The sequence below is a fragment of the Stegastes partitus genome, unplaced genomic scaffold (genome assembly GCF_000690725.1).
Source record: "Stegastes partitus isolate 25-593 unplaced genomic scaffold, Stegastes_partitus-1.0.2 Scaffold495, whole genome shotgun sequence".
Classification (NCBI taxonomy): Eukaryota; Metazoa; Chordata; class Actinopteri; family Pomacentridae; genus Stegastes; species Stegastes partitus.
In genome coordinates, this window is record NW_007578226.1 from 71,660 (window position 1) to 90,104 (window position 18,445).

General features: G+C 41.7%; 1 protein-coding gene across 1 annotated transcript in view; it reads left to right on the forward strand.

Annotated features, from left to right (window-relative positions):
- LOC103361290 (histone deacetylase 4-like) overlaps positions 1 to 18,445 on the forward strand; it is a 79,879-nt gene that overhangs the window by 34,315 nt on the left and 27,119 nt on the right. The window contains exons 5-7 of the mRNA XM_008287331.1: positions 4,473 to 4,623; positions 9,029 to 9,152; positions 11,509 to 11,627. Coding sequence (XP_008285553.1) covers positions 4,473 to 4,623; positions 9,029 to 9,152; positions 11,509 to 11,627 — 394 coding nt within the window. The remainder of the gene's footprint in view (positions 1 to 4,472; positions 4,624 to 9,028; positions 9,153 to 11,508; positions 11,628 to 18,445) is intronic.

An 18,445-nucleotide genomic window follows, 5' to 3' on the forward strand; every position in this document is an offset into this window, starting at 1 on the left:
CTGAACCAGCATTATGTTGCAGAACAGGGGTCGACTACTATCCTCTGTTAGTTACAGATCCATGGATTCTCTTACAGTTTCTGATAAATTAGAAGGATATCTTCCCTTTCAACCCTGCGGGGCGAGCTTTGGGTTCCAGAGGGTTAAAGTTCAAGAGCAGCTAAAAGGAGCAGCGGTAAAAGAGTTAATCCAAGCCCTCCGAAAGGCAGCAGCCTGAAAGCAACTCTCTCTAAAAGTTTCCTAAACAGAGCAGAGACGGCTCTTAATTTCGTCTGCCACGGGATTCTTCATTAACAGACTAAACTCAGCAGCAGCAGCGAGCAGCTTTAAATCACTTGAGCCGAGACGAAGCGCAGAACAAGGAGGCACTTTGGCTGCGCTCGCCGTGGACGGATAAGAGCAATATAAGGATGTGTTTGGATTCAGAAAACGTGTGACTGTTGTTGCTCCGGTTACGTAACCCTCAGCCCCGTCGTTACTTTAAATATCCGATGATATATGCTGTGTGCTCGGAGCGGAGCGCGGTGGGATACGTTTTGTTTTGGTGGAAATCGCACAAAATGGGAGCCGGGATCGCTGGCGTGTGTCGTAGTGACCTGGAAATACAAAGTGAATCTAGATCATCCCGCCCACACTCTGCAGCTTTAATACATCAGGGCCCCCGAGAGCGCCGGAGCGCTCCTGTGGGGCTGAGATGTCATACGAAAATATTCCTCTGTTTGTTCTTTTTTAAGAATATTACCGCTGTCATATGAAATTGTAATGCACGCAGCTGAACTACTTATTGTAGGGGGGAGGACTTAGAATAAAATGTCTAAAGATGGATTGTGGGGGCAGAAGATTAGATTGCAGTGGATTACATTAGTTTGAATGTAATTTATTTCTCATGTGCCAGTTGGTTTGTACAGGAAGCCTCGCTCTCTTTTCATTCCTGATTTTCTTCTTCTTTCATTCCTTTATCTCGTCTTTCTTCCTCTCCTCTCTCCTTCCTGTTCTTTTCTCTTCCTTGTTTCCTCAATTTCATCCTTCAAATTAGAACAATAAAGATGCTGACTCTTAGCAGGAAGTTAATCCAGCAAAATGCAACTTTTATTCAGCGATAAACAACCCAACTGTGTCTTCAGCAGAACAAAACAGACAGAAACAGGATGCAAACCAGTATTAGCAGCCGGCTGTGATTGGATAATTGGCTGATTTGAGGGATGGTTGATCCAAAGTGCCAAAACGCCGACACATCACATCAAGAGATGCAAGTTCAAAGAAGGCAATAAAACACACATCAGCCGTCGAAGGTGACAAACCAGAGAAACATGACAAAGCCAACGCTTTGTTGGTATCAGAGGAGGGACGTCTGGTAAGAGATAAAACAAACCTCAAGGATGCAGTGAGTAGATGGAAAGTTAGACAACTTTGAGGAAACATGGAGGATTTTTTTTCAGGACGTTGATTAGTTCTTTAAAGAAACCTGAAAGTGCCTCAAAGAACCACCAGAAAGTGGTTCTGATCAGCATGAACTTGGTTAAAAATAGGTTCTTAAAGGAACAATTTTCAAGATAGAGGTATTTTCTTCAGTAAAGAACCTTTTTTAATCGGTTTTTAAGTACTTTTTTGAGTGATTTTGATTATTTTTATTCAAATAATTACATTTATCAACATTCTTCTCAACCTAATTCAATTACAAATTATTAAAAATGTGAATTTCAGAGAAGCACAACAAACAAAATAGCTCTGAAGGGGAACACAAACCACTAAAACCTTAAATTAACATGTGGATCCAAACTAAACACCAAGAAACGCTGAATGAATTTGACAGCTTTGACGCATTTGTTTTAAGAAACTGCATTCTATTTCATATCCTTGATCAAACACATTAACACAAAATATCATTTAACAGTTTATAAACTAAATGATTAATTGGGAAAATAATAGTTTCAGCTCAGATTTCTTGCCATCAAATAAAAATGAAAAACCTTCAGACTGTTAAAGAACAACATCAAGTTTATAATAATAAAAAGTAAGTGAGTTAAAGAGCCGTCTTTTTCCTTTTACAATCATCCACACACTGATCTTATGGTTCCCACGTCTGTATCAAAAGAGCATTCCTGCCAGTCTTTCCTCGTCTTCCTTGCGTTCAGACGCCCTGCAGGTCCACCTATAAGCCGCCGTATCCCTCCGTGTGTTTTCTGTGCTGCGACGCTGAGGGATGCCGCGGTGGGCTGCAGCCGGTGACGCACAGCCTGAGCAGGGAGGCCCGGCCTCAATCAACCCCATTCACAGCTGCTACACACACACACACACACACACACACACACACACACACACACACACACAGCATTAAAACATACACATCCTCTTAAATGTCAGCAAACACACAGTCGAATGCAGTTTGCCTGCACACACACACACACACACACACTCGTTCCCACGTCGTCTCGACAGCGGGGGAACTCTCTTAAAGCGGGAGATATCCCGAAGCCCTTCGGAGTATTTGTCAAAAGGAAATTCAGTGTGTACATCTCTGGTCTGCCGAGCCACAGGGGTTTGGGGTTGTGTGTGTGTTCGTCTGTGGGCGGGGAGGTTACTTTGAGCCTTCCCACCCACTCAATCCCCCGACAACCCTGATTGAAAAGCCAAAAAAAAAAAAAAACAGATCGAGGCGTCGGGCTGGAAGCGGGCCAGAGAGCCGATGAGCTTTTCTCACGAGCCCGGCCTCACCTTCCCCTCACCTTCAGCCACTAATTTATTCGCAGACTTGTCTCAAACATTTGATTTTCTCCGCACGGTAAACACAAGTTCATGTCCCGGCTGCCCAGCGTCTATTTACGATGCTTAAAAAACGCAATCAGAAGTTGATTACACGGCGTTACAGTAAACTAATCAAATATTGCCACTGGTTGTGCGGCGATGAGGCAGGGAGGAGGGCGGCATGTCAATTCCTTGGCACATCAGAGAGAGAGGTCATTACGCTGCTGGCCCGGCGCAGGCACAGACATTTATTGTATATTACGGAGACATTAAAGAGTAATTGGCAGTCTGGATTTGGTGCCTCAGGATTGAAAAGGTGATGGCAGGTTTCTTCATCTAATTGATGCTCTTATCCTCAGTGACTCACAGCGGCGGCCCCGGTCCCATTCAAGGACACTTAAGTGGGATGAAGAGGTGTTTTTGGTTTTTATGGTTGTTTTATTTTTGACCTTTTGGTTGCTGGACAAGCTGTGAGGCCACAGGTGGGTTTGTTCCGTCGGTGAAGCCTTGAAGACCGATTTTCATACGTTTAAAGCGTCTAACAGATGCTCCTCTCTCTTTTTTCCTGGTGTGATGAGGAAGTAAGCAGATTGGATTATGTGTTTTTGCTAAAGCCTCATCCGCAGTTAAATTGCTTATATTTATTTAAAGGCTTAAGCGCGTGGCCCTGAGGTTTTTATAGAATTGCTAAGGTTTTATTTTATTGCTTTAAACAGCTGTCGGACTTATTTACATCAGATGGCAACTTAAGCAGCCCAGGAGTGGAATGTAAATAGATGTTTAAAGGCGAGAAAGTAATGAAACGACTGCGCTGAGCGATCTTCGGGAAGTGATGGTATCCTATCAGGCTTAAGAAGCGGTAAATGGCTCCTAATGTATGTGGCTTGCGAGAAGTTGATCTGAATTTTACGGCTGCGCGGTGTATTGTTTCGGCACCGACACTGCTGTGGGCACGAGCAGTCGTCTCGTTGGTGATTTGAACCGAACTTTGTTGCTTGATACAAAACTTCTCATTTTCTGCAAGAGATTCTGATTTAAAGTGAAAGATTTCTAAATACTTTGAAGGTTTTTCTGTCTCTCTTTTAAAACACAGAGTTTGTCGACGTTCTGGCTGCACATGTGCAGCAGAAAAAGAAATGAAACACCACTTGTGTGGACGTACTTCAGCGACAGAGAGGACGATGTTGATCAAACAGGGAAACTCTGTCGGCAGCGACTTAATTTTTGCCGCTACACGAGGCGGCTAATTAGTTTGACCTTTTAAATCAGCACCACAAACCTCTGTATGATGAAGCCAGATCTGAATGCCATCCACAGCAAAAAAATAAGAACTACATTGAATGCCTTTGCCAGTGTTAAACTATATGTGCAAAGGTTCCAATCGGGTTGCTTCAGTCATATTTAAGCTTTTTTTAAAATTACTTTTGCTTTTCTATGCAGGTGCACTCCTCAACTAAATCACCCCATCATTCTCGGATGATTCTGTCTTTCTAAAAGGAGTTTATATCGAAATATTTCAGAAAAACTAAATCTTTCAAAGTCAGTTTCTCCATTATCGTGCAGCCTGTGTGCTAATAACATGTTCTGAACTCTGTCGGCAACAACTTAAAGCGTTTCTTGTCGCACAGCCTCTCCAATGCGATGCCTCCAAAGCCCAGGGTGGCAACTTCTGTTGGATGAGTTTTTTTTTTTTACTGACGTGCTTTTTTTTTTTAATGTTCTTGCAGCAGCAACAAGAGCTTCTGGCTCTGAAGCACCAGCAGGAGCTGCTGGAGCACCAGAGGAAGATGGAGAACCACCGTCTGGAGCAGGAGCTGGAGAAGCAGCAGCGGGAGCAGAAGCTGCAGCTGCTCAAGAACAAGGAGAGGGGGCAAGAGAGTAAGTAGCAGCAGAATGATCCAAAGTGAATCCAACGCCGAGCTGTGGCTGCTACCAGATATCTGTCAGCTGGAGCCGGAGCTGGACTTTTGGAGCTGATGTTGAGTTTTAAGGAGTAAAAAGTGTGATTTTGATGCATGAGCTGGTATTTTATATACATTTAAACTTATAGGTTTATACATACAATGCACTTGAGTTGTATTAAAGGTGAGAAATGATGGCAATTAAGATTCCAGCAATGCATGTCACCCAGTAGTTGGCACTGCTTGACTCCGCACCATCTGCTCTGCTACATGCGCTGCAGACAGTGTTGAGACTATTGCAAACAGTGGAGTCAGAAATGTTTGTAAATTACCCCAAGCATCTTCTTTTGCATCATGTCAGACAACATATAAAACGATCATATTTAAACCAGGGCTGCAAGGTGGCTCGGTGGTTAGCGCCGTCGCCTCGCAGCTAGAAGGTCTCCGGTTCTCGTTCCGGTGAGGACAACCAGGATCTTTCTGCATGGAGTCTCCATGTTCTCCCCGTGCAGTGTGGGTTCTCTCTGGGTTCTCCAGCTTCCTCCCACACAGTCCGAAAACATGTTGAGGTTAATTTCTAGGTGAAAATTTACATTATATCTCAAAAACATTATCGTTTTATTTCACCTTCCCTACAGCATGTAAGAAAAAACATGTAAGAAAATGAGATTCGCAGCTGTAACGCATTATGGTTTTAACCCTCTGAGCCTTATCTGGAAAAAACAAAAGCCAAAAATATACCTTTTGTCAAAACTAGAAGCTGTAAAAACAGAGAATTGTCAAAAATTAACCAAATCAAAGGGCTAAGATGTGAGACATTTGATCGAAAACACTTTATTCGAAGTCTCTCATTTGAAAATTTGCCAAAAATAAGATGTTGGCACAAATCAGATTCTGTAAAAAATGCAAAATTCTGGGCTTCTTGCTGCAACTGAGAGGTTATGAGTGAATCAGCTGCGAGCAACAATCATGTAAATAAAATTCAGGGACTTTTAGGCTAAACTGTAAATAATAAGATATTTAAAGTATGTAGACATTTTTTCAGGAGGCTCTTAGAAACATTTAATTGTGTTATATTGCCAAAAAAAAGGACATATTTTAGTTCTCTCTGCTCTTCTGTTTCCATAGAGGTGCAGGACTTTATGTGGAGGATAAAAAATGAAGCCACACTGGGAGCAAAAATGTGACGGGAGCCAAAAAACAAAACCTCGAAACTCCTTTTGGTTCAGAGGGTTAGTAAAAGATAAAATACGAGTAACAGAACAAGAAACAGGCACAACTCCACCGTAGCAGCTTGTAAATATCAATAAATTTCACATTTATTGCCTTTACGTTGACATTTTTAACCCGCGTTGAAGTCAGTTAATGATACTTTGGTTAAAATACAGAAGTCCAGTGAATTTTAGCTTCACAGTCGGGTCGTTTAGTCGCATCTGCCAGCGTCAGAAATTAGTCTTCATTCAAAAAAAGCTCCCAAGGTTGAAAGAATCCGTTGTGTTTGTGCGTTTCTATGCATGCAAGTGTGTGTGTGTGTGTGTGTGTGTGTGTGTTTCCATTTTACTTGGAGAACCTGTATATTTACTGCGGTAAACGAGCTGTATTAGCCCGGTGGCCTTGGCGGGGGCTCGGCCGAGTTATTACCGCTGCCTGCTGGATGTCTCTCAACAGTTCATTGAAAGCAAGTGGACAGGAGTCCTTGAGAGCAGTTTACACTCTATATGGAAAACGGATCGAGGCTGCGTCCGGGCCATTCCAGCGTATGTGTGCGAGGTAGAGGGAGAGAGGATTGCAGTGTTTGCTCTCGCATGTCGGCGCGAGTGCGGTTTGTTCAAGTTTCTCAGCGTTTTTGCATCATTTTTTGGGGTCTTTTTCCTGCGTTCTTGTTGTTATGGTCAAGAAATCCCACTTTTAGGAGGCAGCGGATGAACCGAAAGAGCTGCGTCTAATTATTATTTCATAATCCGCCGGTTATTTTCTCAACTGATTGATGAAAAACGTCCCAAATTTACGGTTACATATAAACAGAAAAAGTGCTGTTTTCTCACAGTGGAGACATTCGGGTGTGTTTGATTGATAAATGACTTGACTGTTGTAAAAAGAAGGATTGATTTTCTGTCAGCCAGCTAACTGAAATGTTTCAGCTCTACATAGGACTGATGTTGCATTGTGATAATTAAAGCTGGAAGACAGGAGAAGTCATAGTTTGTCATCTCAAACTGCAAGATCAGGGTGAAGTGGATGCACATTGGAGCAGCAATGTTTGTTAACCGCTATTTCTCTCTTGTAAGGCAAAAGTTTCCTCCTTAAAGAATCCATTTTTCATGAAAGCTGAGATGTGTGTATAAATGGTGCTCAAGTTATTTGGTTGATGCATCCGTGAAAAACACGGGCTGCATTCAAATAGTTAAAACACATTTTCTCAAACACTTTGCCGTCAAAGGAAGCAGGAAAAGACAACGGCGGTGCAAAAAGAGTCCACCTGTCTTCTCATCGACCTCCTTAAAGTCTTGAATTTGAATATTTAGCTTCTTGTACACATCACATAGACTCAGTGACAGTTTAGGGATCTGTCTAAATGCTGGAGCTTCCTGAAGGGAAATGAAATGAGTGCGTTTAAAGTTAAACTTTAGTATAATGAGACATCTGAATCATGGCTGGAAACTACGAAATGTCCATGATAATTTAGCCTATTTTTCATGCTCCATCGCAGACTTTCTACAACTTCAGCTGCTGTGGACAGTTCATATGTGTAATTAAACCCTTATTATGCACATCTACAGGATTTTCCTCAAACTGTACGTCGCTGCAGCAGATCTTTCCCCTTCTTGTTGCTTTAAAGTCCCACATTCTTCCCCTTTTTTAGCAAATTAATCAAAGTGTCACATGTCCCCAGAATGTCTTTCAATGTCAGCTGAAAAAACTGCAAACATGGCGAATTTTTTACCATGACTGTGTAACTTCTTATTTTAGTTCTGTTCTAAACGGGATGTTTCAGTGTCTGTAGTCTGAAATGTGGCTGAGCTGAAGGTGTCCACGCCTCCTTTAGGAAGAAGACTCTCTCTGCATCTGTGGTTGATAGTTCAGAGCCTTGACACAGATATGAGTGTGTGAGACTCACATTTGGTATCAGCTGTGTTAAAATACAGTTTATGTGATCATAGAGAGCAGGAGAGAAGTAAACAGATGTAAACACGGGAAGAGTTTAGGTAAAACTGAAGTACAGCAGGTCACATGAAAACACAACAACCTGCTCAGAACTTGTCCAAACTAATAGTAACATTAGCCCAACCCTTGTGACATCCAAAATGGAGATCACACAGACAGCATATGTTGTTTTTACCTTTACGCTATGTATTAAAACTATTGTGTTGCATTTATGAAATCAGTGAGCTGCTACAGAGGAAACAAAAAATTTATTTCTGCAGCGAAACATTTTGAACTCCGAAAAAAAAAATCGGCGCTGGGTTGAAGGTTACTTTCAAATAAAATACTCAATATCTATTTGAGTCCTCCTCATGTTCATGAAATAAAAAGCCGAACTTAAATCATCCACCTGCAGCAGACGTCTGGTTGAGGACAGTAACTGCAGAACGATTTCACGTCAGAGTCTCAAACAGCAGAAAGAGTCGCTAGATTTGTAGTGAGTCGCTTTTGACCAAAAAAAAAAAGTCGCCAAGAGAATTTGGAAAGTCGTCAGACTTAGGGAGAAAGGCGGTTGTGACGCATATTGAGAGAAAAATTAAACATGTTTTATTTTAATGTTATAAGAGCACCATAATCTTCAAATGTAGAACTACATTTTAAAAGTAATGAACTAAAATAAAATACATTTCAATTAAATACTCATTATTTTCCAAAGCTACAAGGAGCCACAGCAGAGGTACGAAAGGGCCGCATGTGGCTCCGGGTTGCCGACCCTTGCATTAGTCACACAACACGCTAACATTTCCATTAATAGTAAAAGTAATCCACTGGTTATTCAGTTCCTCAGATGGTGGGAGTGCATGAAGACTCTTATGTTCACTCTTGCAGCCAACAGGAGAAGATTTGGTGTGTTTTGACTTTCTTAGAAAGTTGATAATCTGCATAAATTCCCTAGATGAGACCTTTAGGCCCCCTTCTTGGCTCTGATTGGTCAGCTGAGCCAACCAAAAACATCGTTTATGCACCATAACCCCACATCTATAAGCACAGGAATGTAGTCTGAGGGAATGTGGCTCCACTGAAAACATTGATGAACCGGCGAGGAAGCTGCTCGTACGTTGAGGTTGTGTGAAATGAAATGTTATGAAAAGGTTACGTGCAGGAGAAACGTACTAAAGGAAAGGAAGAAACTGTTTAAAATATCACCATAAACTACATCCCACTGTGATATTTTTCAGGCGCTGTGGCCAGCACTGAGGTGAAGATGCGTCTCCAGGAGTTTGTCCTGAACAAGAAGAAGGCGTTGGCCCAGCGGAGCCTCAACCAGGGAGGCCTCCCCAACGACGCTCCTTACTGGTACCGGTGAGCAACATCTTCTGCTTCATTAAATAGAGACAAAAAAAAACAGCGGAGGTTGAGCTCACAGGGTGCAGCCAGCTCCAGCCAGAAACTTAGTGACACGTTTTGACATCATCATCTTCCTCATATGGATAAATCAATACCACCGCTGTCAAAACAATTTCAATGCCTCGGCTAGCGTTCCTATATTCCCAGCGGTTTGTAATGATCGTAAGCGGTGGAGAACGGCAGAATCGAGCAGCGGATCATTATAAGTTTGGATGGTAATTCTCTCCCTGACAGCGGATGAATAATGCATCGGCTTGTGTCTTAATCTGTCAGCGAGCTTCCTCTCCTCCTCACCTGCGTTACCGTGAGAGGCCGACTGAGAGACGCATCGAGAGGCGTTACAAAACAAAGACGCACATGCACGCTCGCGCACGTCCACGTGAGAGCAGGATATTGCAACCCGATGATAGGGGCTCTTACGCCGACGACTCGGCCTTGAATGTTTATTGTAGCATCTCTGGAGCCCTTAGCAGGTGTGCACACTCCATGTTTCCTCTTTGTCACCTGTAGCACGTCTTTATATTCTCTCACACTGAATAAAGAATCGTACACAAATAGCCAGGAAGTGTCCTAATTTAAACACCGTGCTGAAACAATAAATGTACAGGAAGTTTGATGACATGTTTTGGAGGGAAGCAGTTTTATTTGACAGTTTTTGCACCGTCAATACACTGATAGAGCTGAAAGTTGTGCAGTTAAGCAGTTTGATCCTACAGATTTCACCTGGATTATTATGATTGAACACCTTCAATAAGCCTGAAAGTTCTGTGGTTAATCAATATTTTACGGATTTTTTCCCAAATTCTTTCAATCAAATGCTTTAAAGTGATTCATAGCCCTACATGTTTTGCTTTTTTCCCCCCTGAAATTTTACTAAAAACACCTTAAATCTACTGCTAAACCTGAAAGTTCTGCAGTTAAGCTTTTTTGCCCCTTAATTATTATGATTGAATGCCTTTAATAAAACCGATAGCCCTGAAAATTCTGCAGTAAAACATTATTTTACAGATTTTTCTTGAATTCCGTCAGTTAAACACTTTGAGTAAGCTCATAGACCCAAAAGTTCTGCAGATTTGTTGTTGGATTATTCTTCAATGAAGCATAAACACGTGATTACAATAGTTATATATTTTAAAATGCAAATAAAGTACACTCCTCTATTGATTCCAAACCACTTGTGTTTATTTTATTGAGTTGAAAATGTCCAATATTCAACCCAAAAAATGGAAACCAACACCGGAGTCAAAAAAAAAAATAAATCAATAAAATAAAGTGATAACATTATAATAAATTGTGTGTCCAGAATTACACATGCTTAATGTAAAGGTACACATAAATATTAAATTGAATTTTATCTTGAAATTGCAAGAAAAACAATAAATTGATTGAACAGTCATGAGCATTTATATAAACAGCTACAATTTTAACTACAGATTTTTATTTTGTACAAATTTGGACGTAAATTTTCTATAAAACTGCACCTATATAACTCCTCCGTTCATTTACAGATAATATTTGTAATTTTACAGACTTTTCTTTACAATTAAATAAAACAGAAAGTTAGCTGTAGTCTGTAAAAGTAGGATTTTTTTTTTTTTACAGTGTGTTATGAAGCTGTTTTTTCTCAGTGATTTTTAAAAGATTTTCTTGTGTTTTTATAAGGAAAATACCGAAAACCTTGTGTTAGACGCTGATCATTGAATAATAATAATATGCAAGATCATGCTGCTGTGGCCTTTGGATGAAGGTAGACGAGTATCTCTGAACTGATAGATTGTGTTTCACTGCTGCTGCTTATTGAGATGACCTGAAACAACAGTAAAATATTTTAGCTTTATTGTTCATACCTCCTGAATTGAGTTACACGTTTCATTTTGACACAACAAAAGGACAAAAACCGTAAAATGCAAACACATAACCAGATAAATAACGTTACATAACCGTGATGTGTGACCCAGTGAAACACCCACAAGCGTCGACTTTCAGCAGCTCAAAGTGTGCCTTTCCATATCTGCCTGCTTCTCTCCTTTTCTAGGTTCCATCAGCCGCTCGTCAGGAACATGCATTTGGGCCGAAGCCAGCTCGGCTTAACTTTGCCTGCCACCTCGTTCTGTAGGCAGCGAGCAGATGGCAGCACATGTCTGCGTCCACGCCAAGGGATTTACATGATGGTTTAATCATACAGATCCGTGACAGCCACGAAGTTCGTTAGCTAGTTGCTCATTCAGCCCCAGGTGTCGTCGGGGGTTTGGCCTTTTGTTGCACACGTTTTGTGATCGTCTTTAACGCTGTGGTTTTTTGTTTTCTGCAGCAAAACCCAGCACAGCTCTCTGGACCAGAGCTCGCCTCCACAGACCGGCGTGTCCACCTACAACCACCCTGTGCTGGGCGTCTACAACCCCCGGGATGACTTCCCGCTGAGAAAGACCGGTACGTCAGTGTTCACACCGAGACACACTCACTCATTTCAGCAGCGTCCAGTCGCTGTCTGGCATAATTTAGATGGCATCAGAGGCTGCACTATTAATCACATCCACGTTAGGCTGTCAGGCTCTCCCAGCATCCCCCGTACGAGAGCGTCAGCCAGAGTGTAGGTGGTTCAAGAGTTCAGTCGAGTGAGAGTTCAGTGGAGGGAGAGTTTTTTTGTTTTTTTTTCTTACCATTTTAGCACCTGGTATTTTATTAGATTTTAATATTCACTCGTCCTCGGAGGATGTTTTGGAATTAGGTGTTGTTTAAGAATGGCTTGAGAAACTTGAATAATAACCATTTTTCCGATCATTTCAAATTTAAACTAACTGGCTCTTACTGGAGGGCTTTGGGAAGATTCGCTTCAGCAGTGCAGCCATTACTTTTGGGGTTCCCCAGGGCTCTGCTCTCGGCCCTTTATTGTTTCCAATCTAAACGACACCTCAGGGTCGAGTAATTCACAGCTGCAATATTTCTTTTAATCGTTGTGTTGATAATACACACTTAGTAAATCATCTCCTGTGTTTACTTACTCATAACCTGTCTCGGTTAAATTAGATCTGTTTTACTGGTGTTAACGCTATTAACCCCAAACTGGTTTGAAAGCCTCGCTGGCTTGTAGATGCACACCATTTATCAGAGCCGGTAACTGTGAGGTAGAACTTTCCTGCTGGTTTTGAACATATTGTGCTTGTGTCTTTCACTTGTGTTGGGAAAACTAACCAAATCCCTTGATTCGACATTCATCATGTAAAGATTCGCCACAGTTTGCACTAAACAGATTCTGTAAAAAAAACAAAACTCCAACACTCCTCGGCCCAACAATGAAGCCGTCAGTGACTCAACTGTGACCAACATGTGACAAAGAAAAGCAATCAGGAACTTTTCGACTGAACTGCAGGCAGTGTTTGGACTTTTGTCAGATAAATAATCAAAGAAAAAGCGCTATTGCTTCTTGTTTTCCTGTGATTCATGGCTTTATAACTTTGCCATACTGCACAGAAGACATTTCTGAGTCCTTCAAACCAGGTTGTTCTGTTTCCATAGAGGTGCAGGATTTTATATTACAATGAAAAATGAACCCACAGCGAGTAAAAATGTGAACAACAGCCCAGAGGGTTAAAACAGCAGCGTCTCTGTGTTTTAGTGCACTCTGTTAATAGCCTTGATTTATATATAGCACTTCTCCATAAACAAGGTTACAAAGTCCTTAACAAGATAAAGGACAATAAGATTAAAGTAAAAGTGAAACTACAAACCGTTGATGATATTGTAATCCCCCCTGCCTGCAGTGTTTCTACAAACTAAAGTTATTCAGGTGATGTTTGTGAAAGTGCTGCAGATAAAAGTGGAAAGTAAAGAAATCATTTTTTACAATTTACGGCTGCATGACTCTCTCTACTTCTAGTCATGGTTGTGCCGTTCCCATAGAGGTGCAGGACTTTACATTGCAGTGAAACATGATCCCACGGTCAGCGAGAAAATGACCAGAACCTGAAAGTGAAATGAAACCCTTTGGGACTAAAACACATGGAACACGCCGGCATTGATCTGCTTTACTTGCACCACGCCTGGGATCTTTAGGTGGGTTTATAAATGCACAGAGAACGTTCTTTATTTTAAACTTTATCCACGTTTTCATGTCCAACGATGTACCTTTAAATACTTGCAGCACTTTCAAATGCGTTCCTCGACTAACTTCAGTTTGTAGAAACACTTTGGGCCTGAGAATGGATTTTTACTTTCACTTTTACTTTAGTCTTATCGCCCTTTCTCTTAACTTATTAAGAACTTTGTAACCCTGTTTATAGAGAGGTGCTGGATATCAACTGGAACTTAGAGACGCTGCTGTTTAAACCCTCAGAACTCCAGTTTCTGGGTATGGAAACAAGACCACTAGTACCAATAAACTATAAGTATTGTGCAAGAAAGTTATGTCATAAACCATTAAAAAGACAAATGTTTGATTTATTTGAAAACTGGGGGCAAAAGAAACTAAAAAACTGTGTCATAAAAACAAACAAATGTGTCCTGATGTGTGACAATACTAGAAAAAAATAGATGTTTCAGTTCTTACATTATTTTTTTCTTCTTTTCATACTTTCTCCTCTCTATTCCACATAAACGCAACCTGCAGTTCAGCCTACATCACCTAAAACCTCCTCTGTTGCAACGAGGAGCGCAGAATTTCTTAATTTTCTGCAGCATTTAGTTTGATTTTTTGAAAAATATTTGATGAATTTTTAAGATGCACATGTAGAATTAAGTGATTTTGATGAAATATGTTGAATTTAGAGTTAAGTTTTCCAACAAAATACAGATGATTGGTTCAAAAACAGTAACTTTCTCAGTTTTCGCAGCTTCTGCCTTTGACCAATGGTGTAATTGCAGGTTTTTTTAGAAGATAATACAATTTTAAAACTTGCCGTCGGGTTTCAGAGGGTTAAGCAGGAACTCTACTCGAGCACAGAGCTGCATGTTTTCTTTGAGTTTCAGGACAAACCCTGTCATAACTCATTAGAGAAGCCAAAACACTGCAGAATGTGCCACTGGAAAGGAAAAAAAAAAAAAGTTTCCTTGTGGCCTACAATCTTTCGGCTTCGGCGCTGGAACTTGGGGAGCCTTTTCAGAGCAAAACCAGCTGTTTCCAGCGTGTTTTTGTCAGGTGTGTGTGTGTGCGCGGCTTTGTGTGGGCGTGTAAAGTGCGAGTGGTGTGTGCGGTGGTGTAGCCGTGAAGCAGCGGTCGTCTTACAGTGCAATTATTCACTTAGCGCAGCGGCAGGCGGCTGCAGCCGGCGCTCCAGCCCTGTTGACTCTGAGCCTTCGGGCTGCTGGCTACGACAACAGATAGACCACAGTTGACACTGGCCCACACAGCCACATTCCTCCCTGGGAGAGCAGGAGACGACGAAGGGAGGAATAGAAGAGGAGGGGAGGAAAAAAGAAAAGGAAGGGAAGGAGAGATAATGAGTCCAGGAGGAGCAGAGATAACCAGGAGGAGAAAGTTTTGGTGGCCTCGCTTTTCTTTTTTTTTTTTTTGTTAAGAAGGGATTGAGAGTTGGTCTCTTTTTAAAAGCAGAGAAATTGAAGATTAGAGCATAGAAAATGAGAGCTGGCAAGCAGGATTTAGACTAAATCCAGAAAGTGGCACAATGATGCCACACTCCCCAAACCCCGCTTTAGAAAGGAAAGAGAAGGAGGAGGAAAAGAGCGGGAAGATGGCAGCGAGTGAAAAGATCGTCCCTGGAGTGTCAGTCCGTCCCCCCCGTTTCTATAAGGCCCAGGATTGTGCTCTGCTGCAGAGAGAGCAGGGAACCTGTGCCACCCTGATATTTGCCCACAGCGATGACGTGCTTTGCGGGGTTTACTTATGGTAATGCCAGCTCGGGAGAGTTTAGAGGCTCTTTTATATCACCGCCAGGCCGTAAAGTAGAGGACTGGAACCCAGGACTCCCAGCAACGGCCGAAGGAGGCAACAGCGCTCTTTTGTGCATCTCTTAGAAATGCGGCAGATATTCTTAAAACAGCTAAAAAAAAATAACTAAAATCACTGATAATGAGTTTTAAAGTTGCTCCAGTGGTGACGACCGTGGATGCATCACAGCAAACTGCTTCTGAGCAGCTGCTCCGCCAGAAACACAAGAGCTGCAGGTGTATCTGAAGCTCGTGCTAACTCCTGTTGCACACTTTGTGGGTAATTTTCCACACTGCAGGACGCAGCAAAAGGAGCCGACGAACTCGCTGAGAAGTTGGAAGCGAGCAGCTCCTGGTCTGACGGCTCTCTTTCTCTGTTCTGTTGCTCCCTGACACATTTAGAGCGGATCTGTTTCCCAAAAAAGTCAGAAAAATCGCACAATGTCGACGTGTTTTTGTTGAACTTTTGCAACAGGTGCTTCCAACAACTGTCATGCCAGGGTTTGCTTGTTGTGTGATTTTAATGTGAAGCAGGAGATGTTGGATTTGCATCAGCATCAATGTAAAAGACCAGTTGCGTATGAGCTGACCTCTACCGAAGCATCCTACGTCATCATAATGTTGCATCTTAAGCTTTGACCGTCTTGCTCACAGTCTGCAGTACAACATGAGGTGTAATTTATTTCTGTATAAGACACCATGTTGTAACCGTGCAGAGGATTGTGGGTCAGAATTGACAGAAAAGTGTTGACCCGATGTAGCAGGACATCTAGTGGTTTTTTTCTTTTGGACATGCTGTGTATATGGTTCCTTGTGTACTATGTAGTCTGTTAGTAAAGGTGTTAAAATAGTTTGCGTTGCTGGTGGACTCTTCCACTTACAGTTTAACTTCTATTTATAGTTAGGTTGATTAATGGATGATATTTTCAGCATTTTTTCCTCATCTGTGTTGGTTTTTTTCGGGTCTGATGCAGCCACCGTTTGATCTCTGCAACACTCCGAACACTAGGTTCATAGTTCAGGGTTCAAGGTTACTGTATTAATCCCTGTGGGTAGATTTGTTTTGCGGAAAACAGATGATAGCATTGGCATTCTGAAACAAAAAACACATTGAACCCGACAGGCAGGTACTTGATCGAATGACAAGACAAAACAAAAAAAGAGTATTTCGCCATTCATCAATATAACAGCAAGGAAGCAAAAAGATAAGATAAAATAAATAAAAATAAAACACAGTAAAAAAAGCAAAAGGGAAATAAAAGCAATCTCTAGGACAAAAAAACAGCATAAGAACATAATATTTAATTTAGAAGTCAGCAGTAACTGATTGGTTACACGTCATAAGGAACAACCAATCAACACTGAAGCAGAAATATTTAAAATGTTCTATTTTCGCCCGTTTCTGTCCATTTCTTTGCTCTGGTCCCATTTTCACTCACTGTAGGTTCATTTATCCCTGCAATATAAAGTCCTGCACCTCTATGGAAACAGCACAAGATGAAGGTGGAGCTATAAAACATTTAAGTTCAATTTTACAAAAACCAAAAGCTGGAATCAACAGGTGCAGCATTTCTCTAAGACCCTACCTGTGTTACCACCACTGGAAAAATACTTTACATCCTTTACACAGCCTGCAGTTCAGCTGAAAATAGAACTTTTGTCATGTTGGTCGCAGCTGCTGAGTGGAGCAAAACCTTTAGTTTTACATAATTAGAGGAAATCGTTGGCAATTTTTAAATAATGACACACTTAGAATATAAATATTTTTGATGAAATATTGTGATTTTAGGCTTAGATTTGTTGGAATGGCAGTTTTACAGTTTCTGGCTCTGATAAGTATTGTAGTTTTTGCAATTTTTTAGAGCATTACGTTAAAATCCTGCTGGTGGGACTTGAAGCTGAGAAGGTTAATAAGCAGGTGTAAACATGAATTAACAAGGACAGTTCAACTCAGTGTTTCTGGAGGTCGTTTCGTTCCAAATTTTCACCCCAAAACTTTCATATTTACCGCAAATATACATACATGTGTTCCAGATATCCCTGAAAAACACACACTGGTCGACCCCCTGACACACACAGAGATAATTAATGATTGAGGATAACCTGAATCTCATTGTGACATCTGTTAAAAAGGCAGATGAAGTGGTGGGAAAGCGAGTTGAGAGCGTGAGAAGACAACCTGAGCCTCAGCCTGAGAGACGCCTTCGGAGTGATTAACGCTCCTGATGCGGCGCACATTGGGGCGAGGGAGCATCGCCGGAACAATGCCACAACTGAAACATGTTTTCAGAGACACATAAATGCCTCAGGAACATGTAGGCTGGGTGGGAAAGTGTGAGGCCCTCGCTGTGAGAGCTAACCGTCTTTTCACTGCTGAGCCTAACTGGGGCAGCTCGTCCTTCACACGGACACAATAGCACACAGACTAGTGGCGTACAGTAAAAGCCGCCGTTTGATAACCAGCTTGCCTATACGTACAAAGCAACATGCGGCTGTGTGATTACTCACTGAACACGCAGCCTTTTTACGTCTGTTGTGAGGCCCAGGATGACAATACACCGTTTGTGCAGTGATATCATGGCCTGTTGTGGGTGGCTGTGCTTCTTTGAGGCACTCCAGAGCTTGTAGTGCTCATCTGCAACACACTGAATGAAATTTAAAAAATGGAAAGAAATCTCCGCCACCAATCTGATACCTGATTTCCTTCCCTCGTGTCGTAGCATTTCCGTCAGCGCCGCATTGTGTTGTTTTCTTCTCAGTCCACTCAGAGAGCATCTTTTCAGGGGTATTGACATTTCCTGCATCGATTCCACTTGGCTTTGGCCGCTGGGATTATTTACGGGGCTGTCATATCGGTTCATTCACCTTTTAAAAATGTGTTCAAGTAGAAACCAAAGACCTAATTACTCTCCTTCAAAGGGCTTCTTATTGTTTCCCAACATCGTCTTTAATTCAAACTGTGGGAAAACCAGGAGCTGCAAATGAATCGGTGGCGTCTTTTATGTTTTGATCAGTAATTTTAATCAAAACTCTTGAAAAAAATAAAAAAAACCAACAACGTTCAGTTCTGATCAGGACAAATATAACAGCTTCTGCCTCGAAGTGTTAGAGCAAAATCACAGATTTCACCATCTCCTGTCATTCTCGGTGAAGCATCGGGCGAAGCAGTGAGGACATTTGGGTCTCGTTGGATCTTCAGCTTCAGAGCGGACCAGCGCTGATTAAAGAACAAAGTCTCTTATCAAAACTTTTTCAAACAGCTCCAGACCTTGTTAAGTCTGTCATACAAAAGGAGACCTGCAGAAACTACTTAACCCTCTGAACCCAAAGCAGCTTCCTTTTGCTCCTGTCATGTTTTTTGGGCT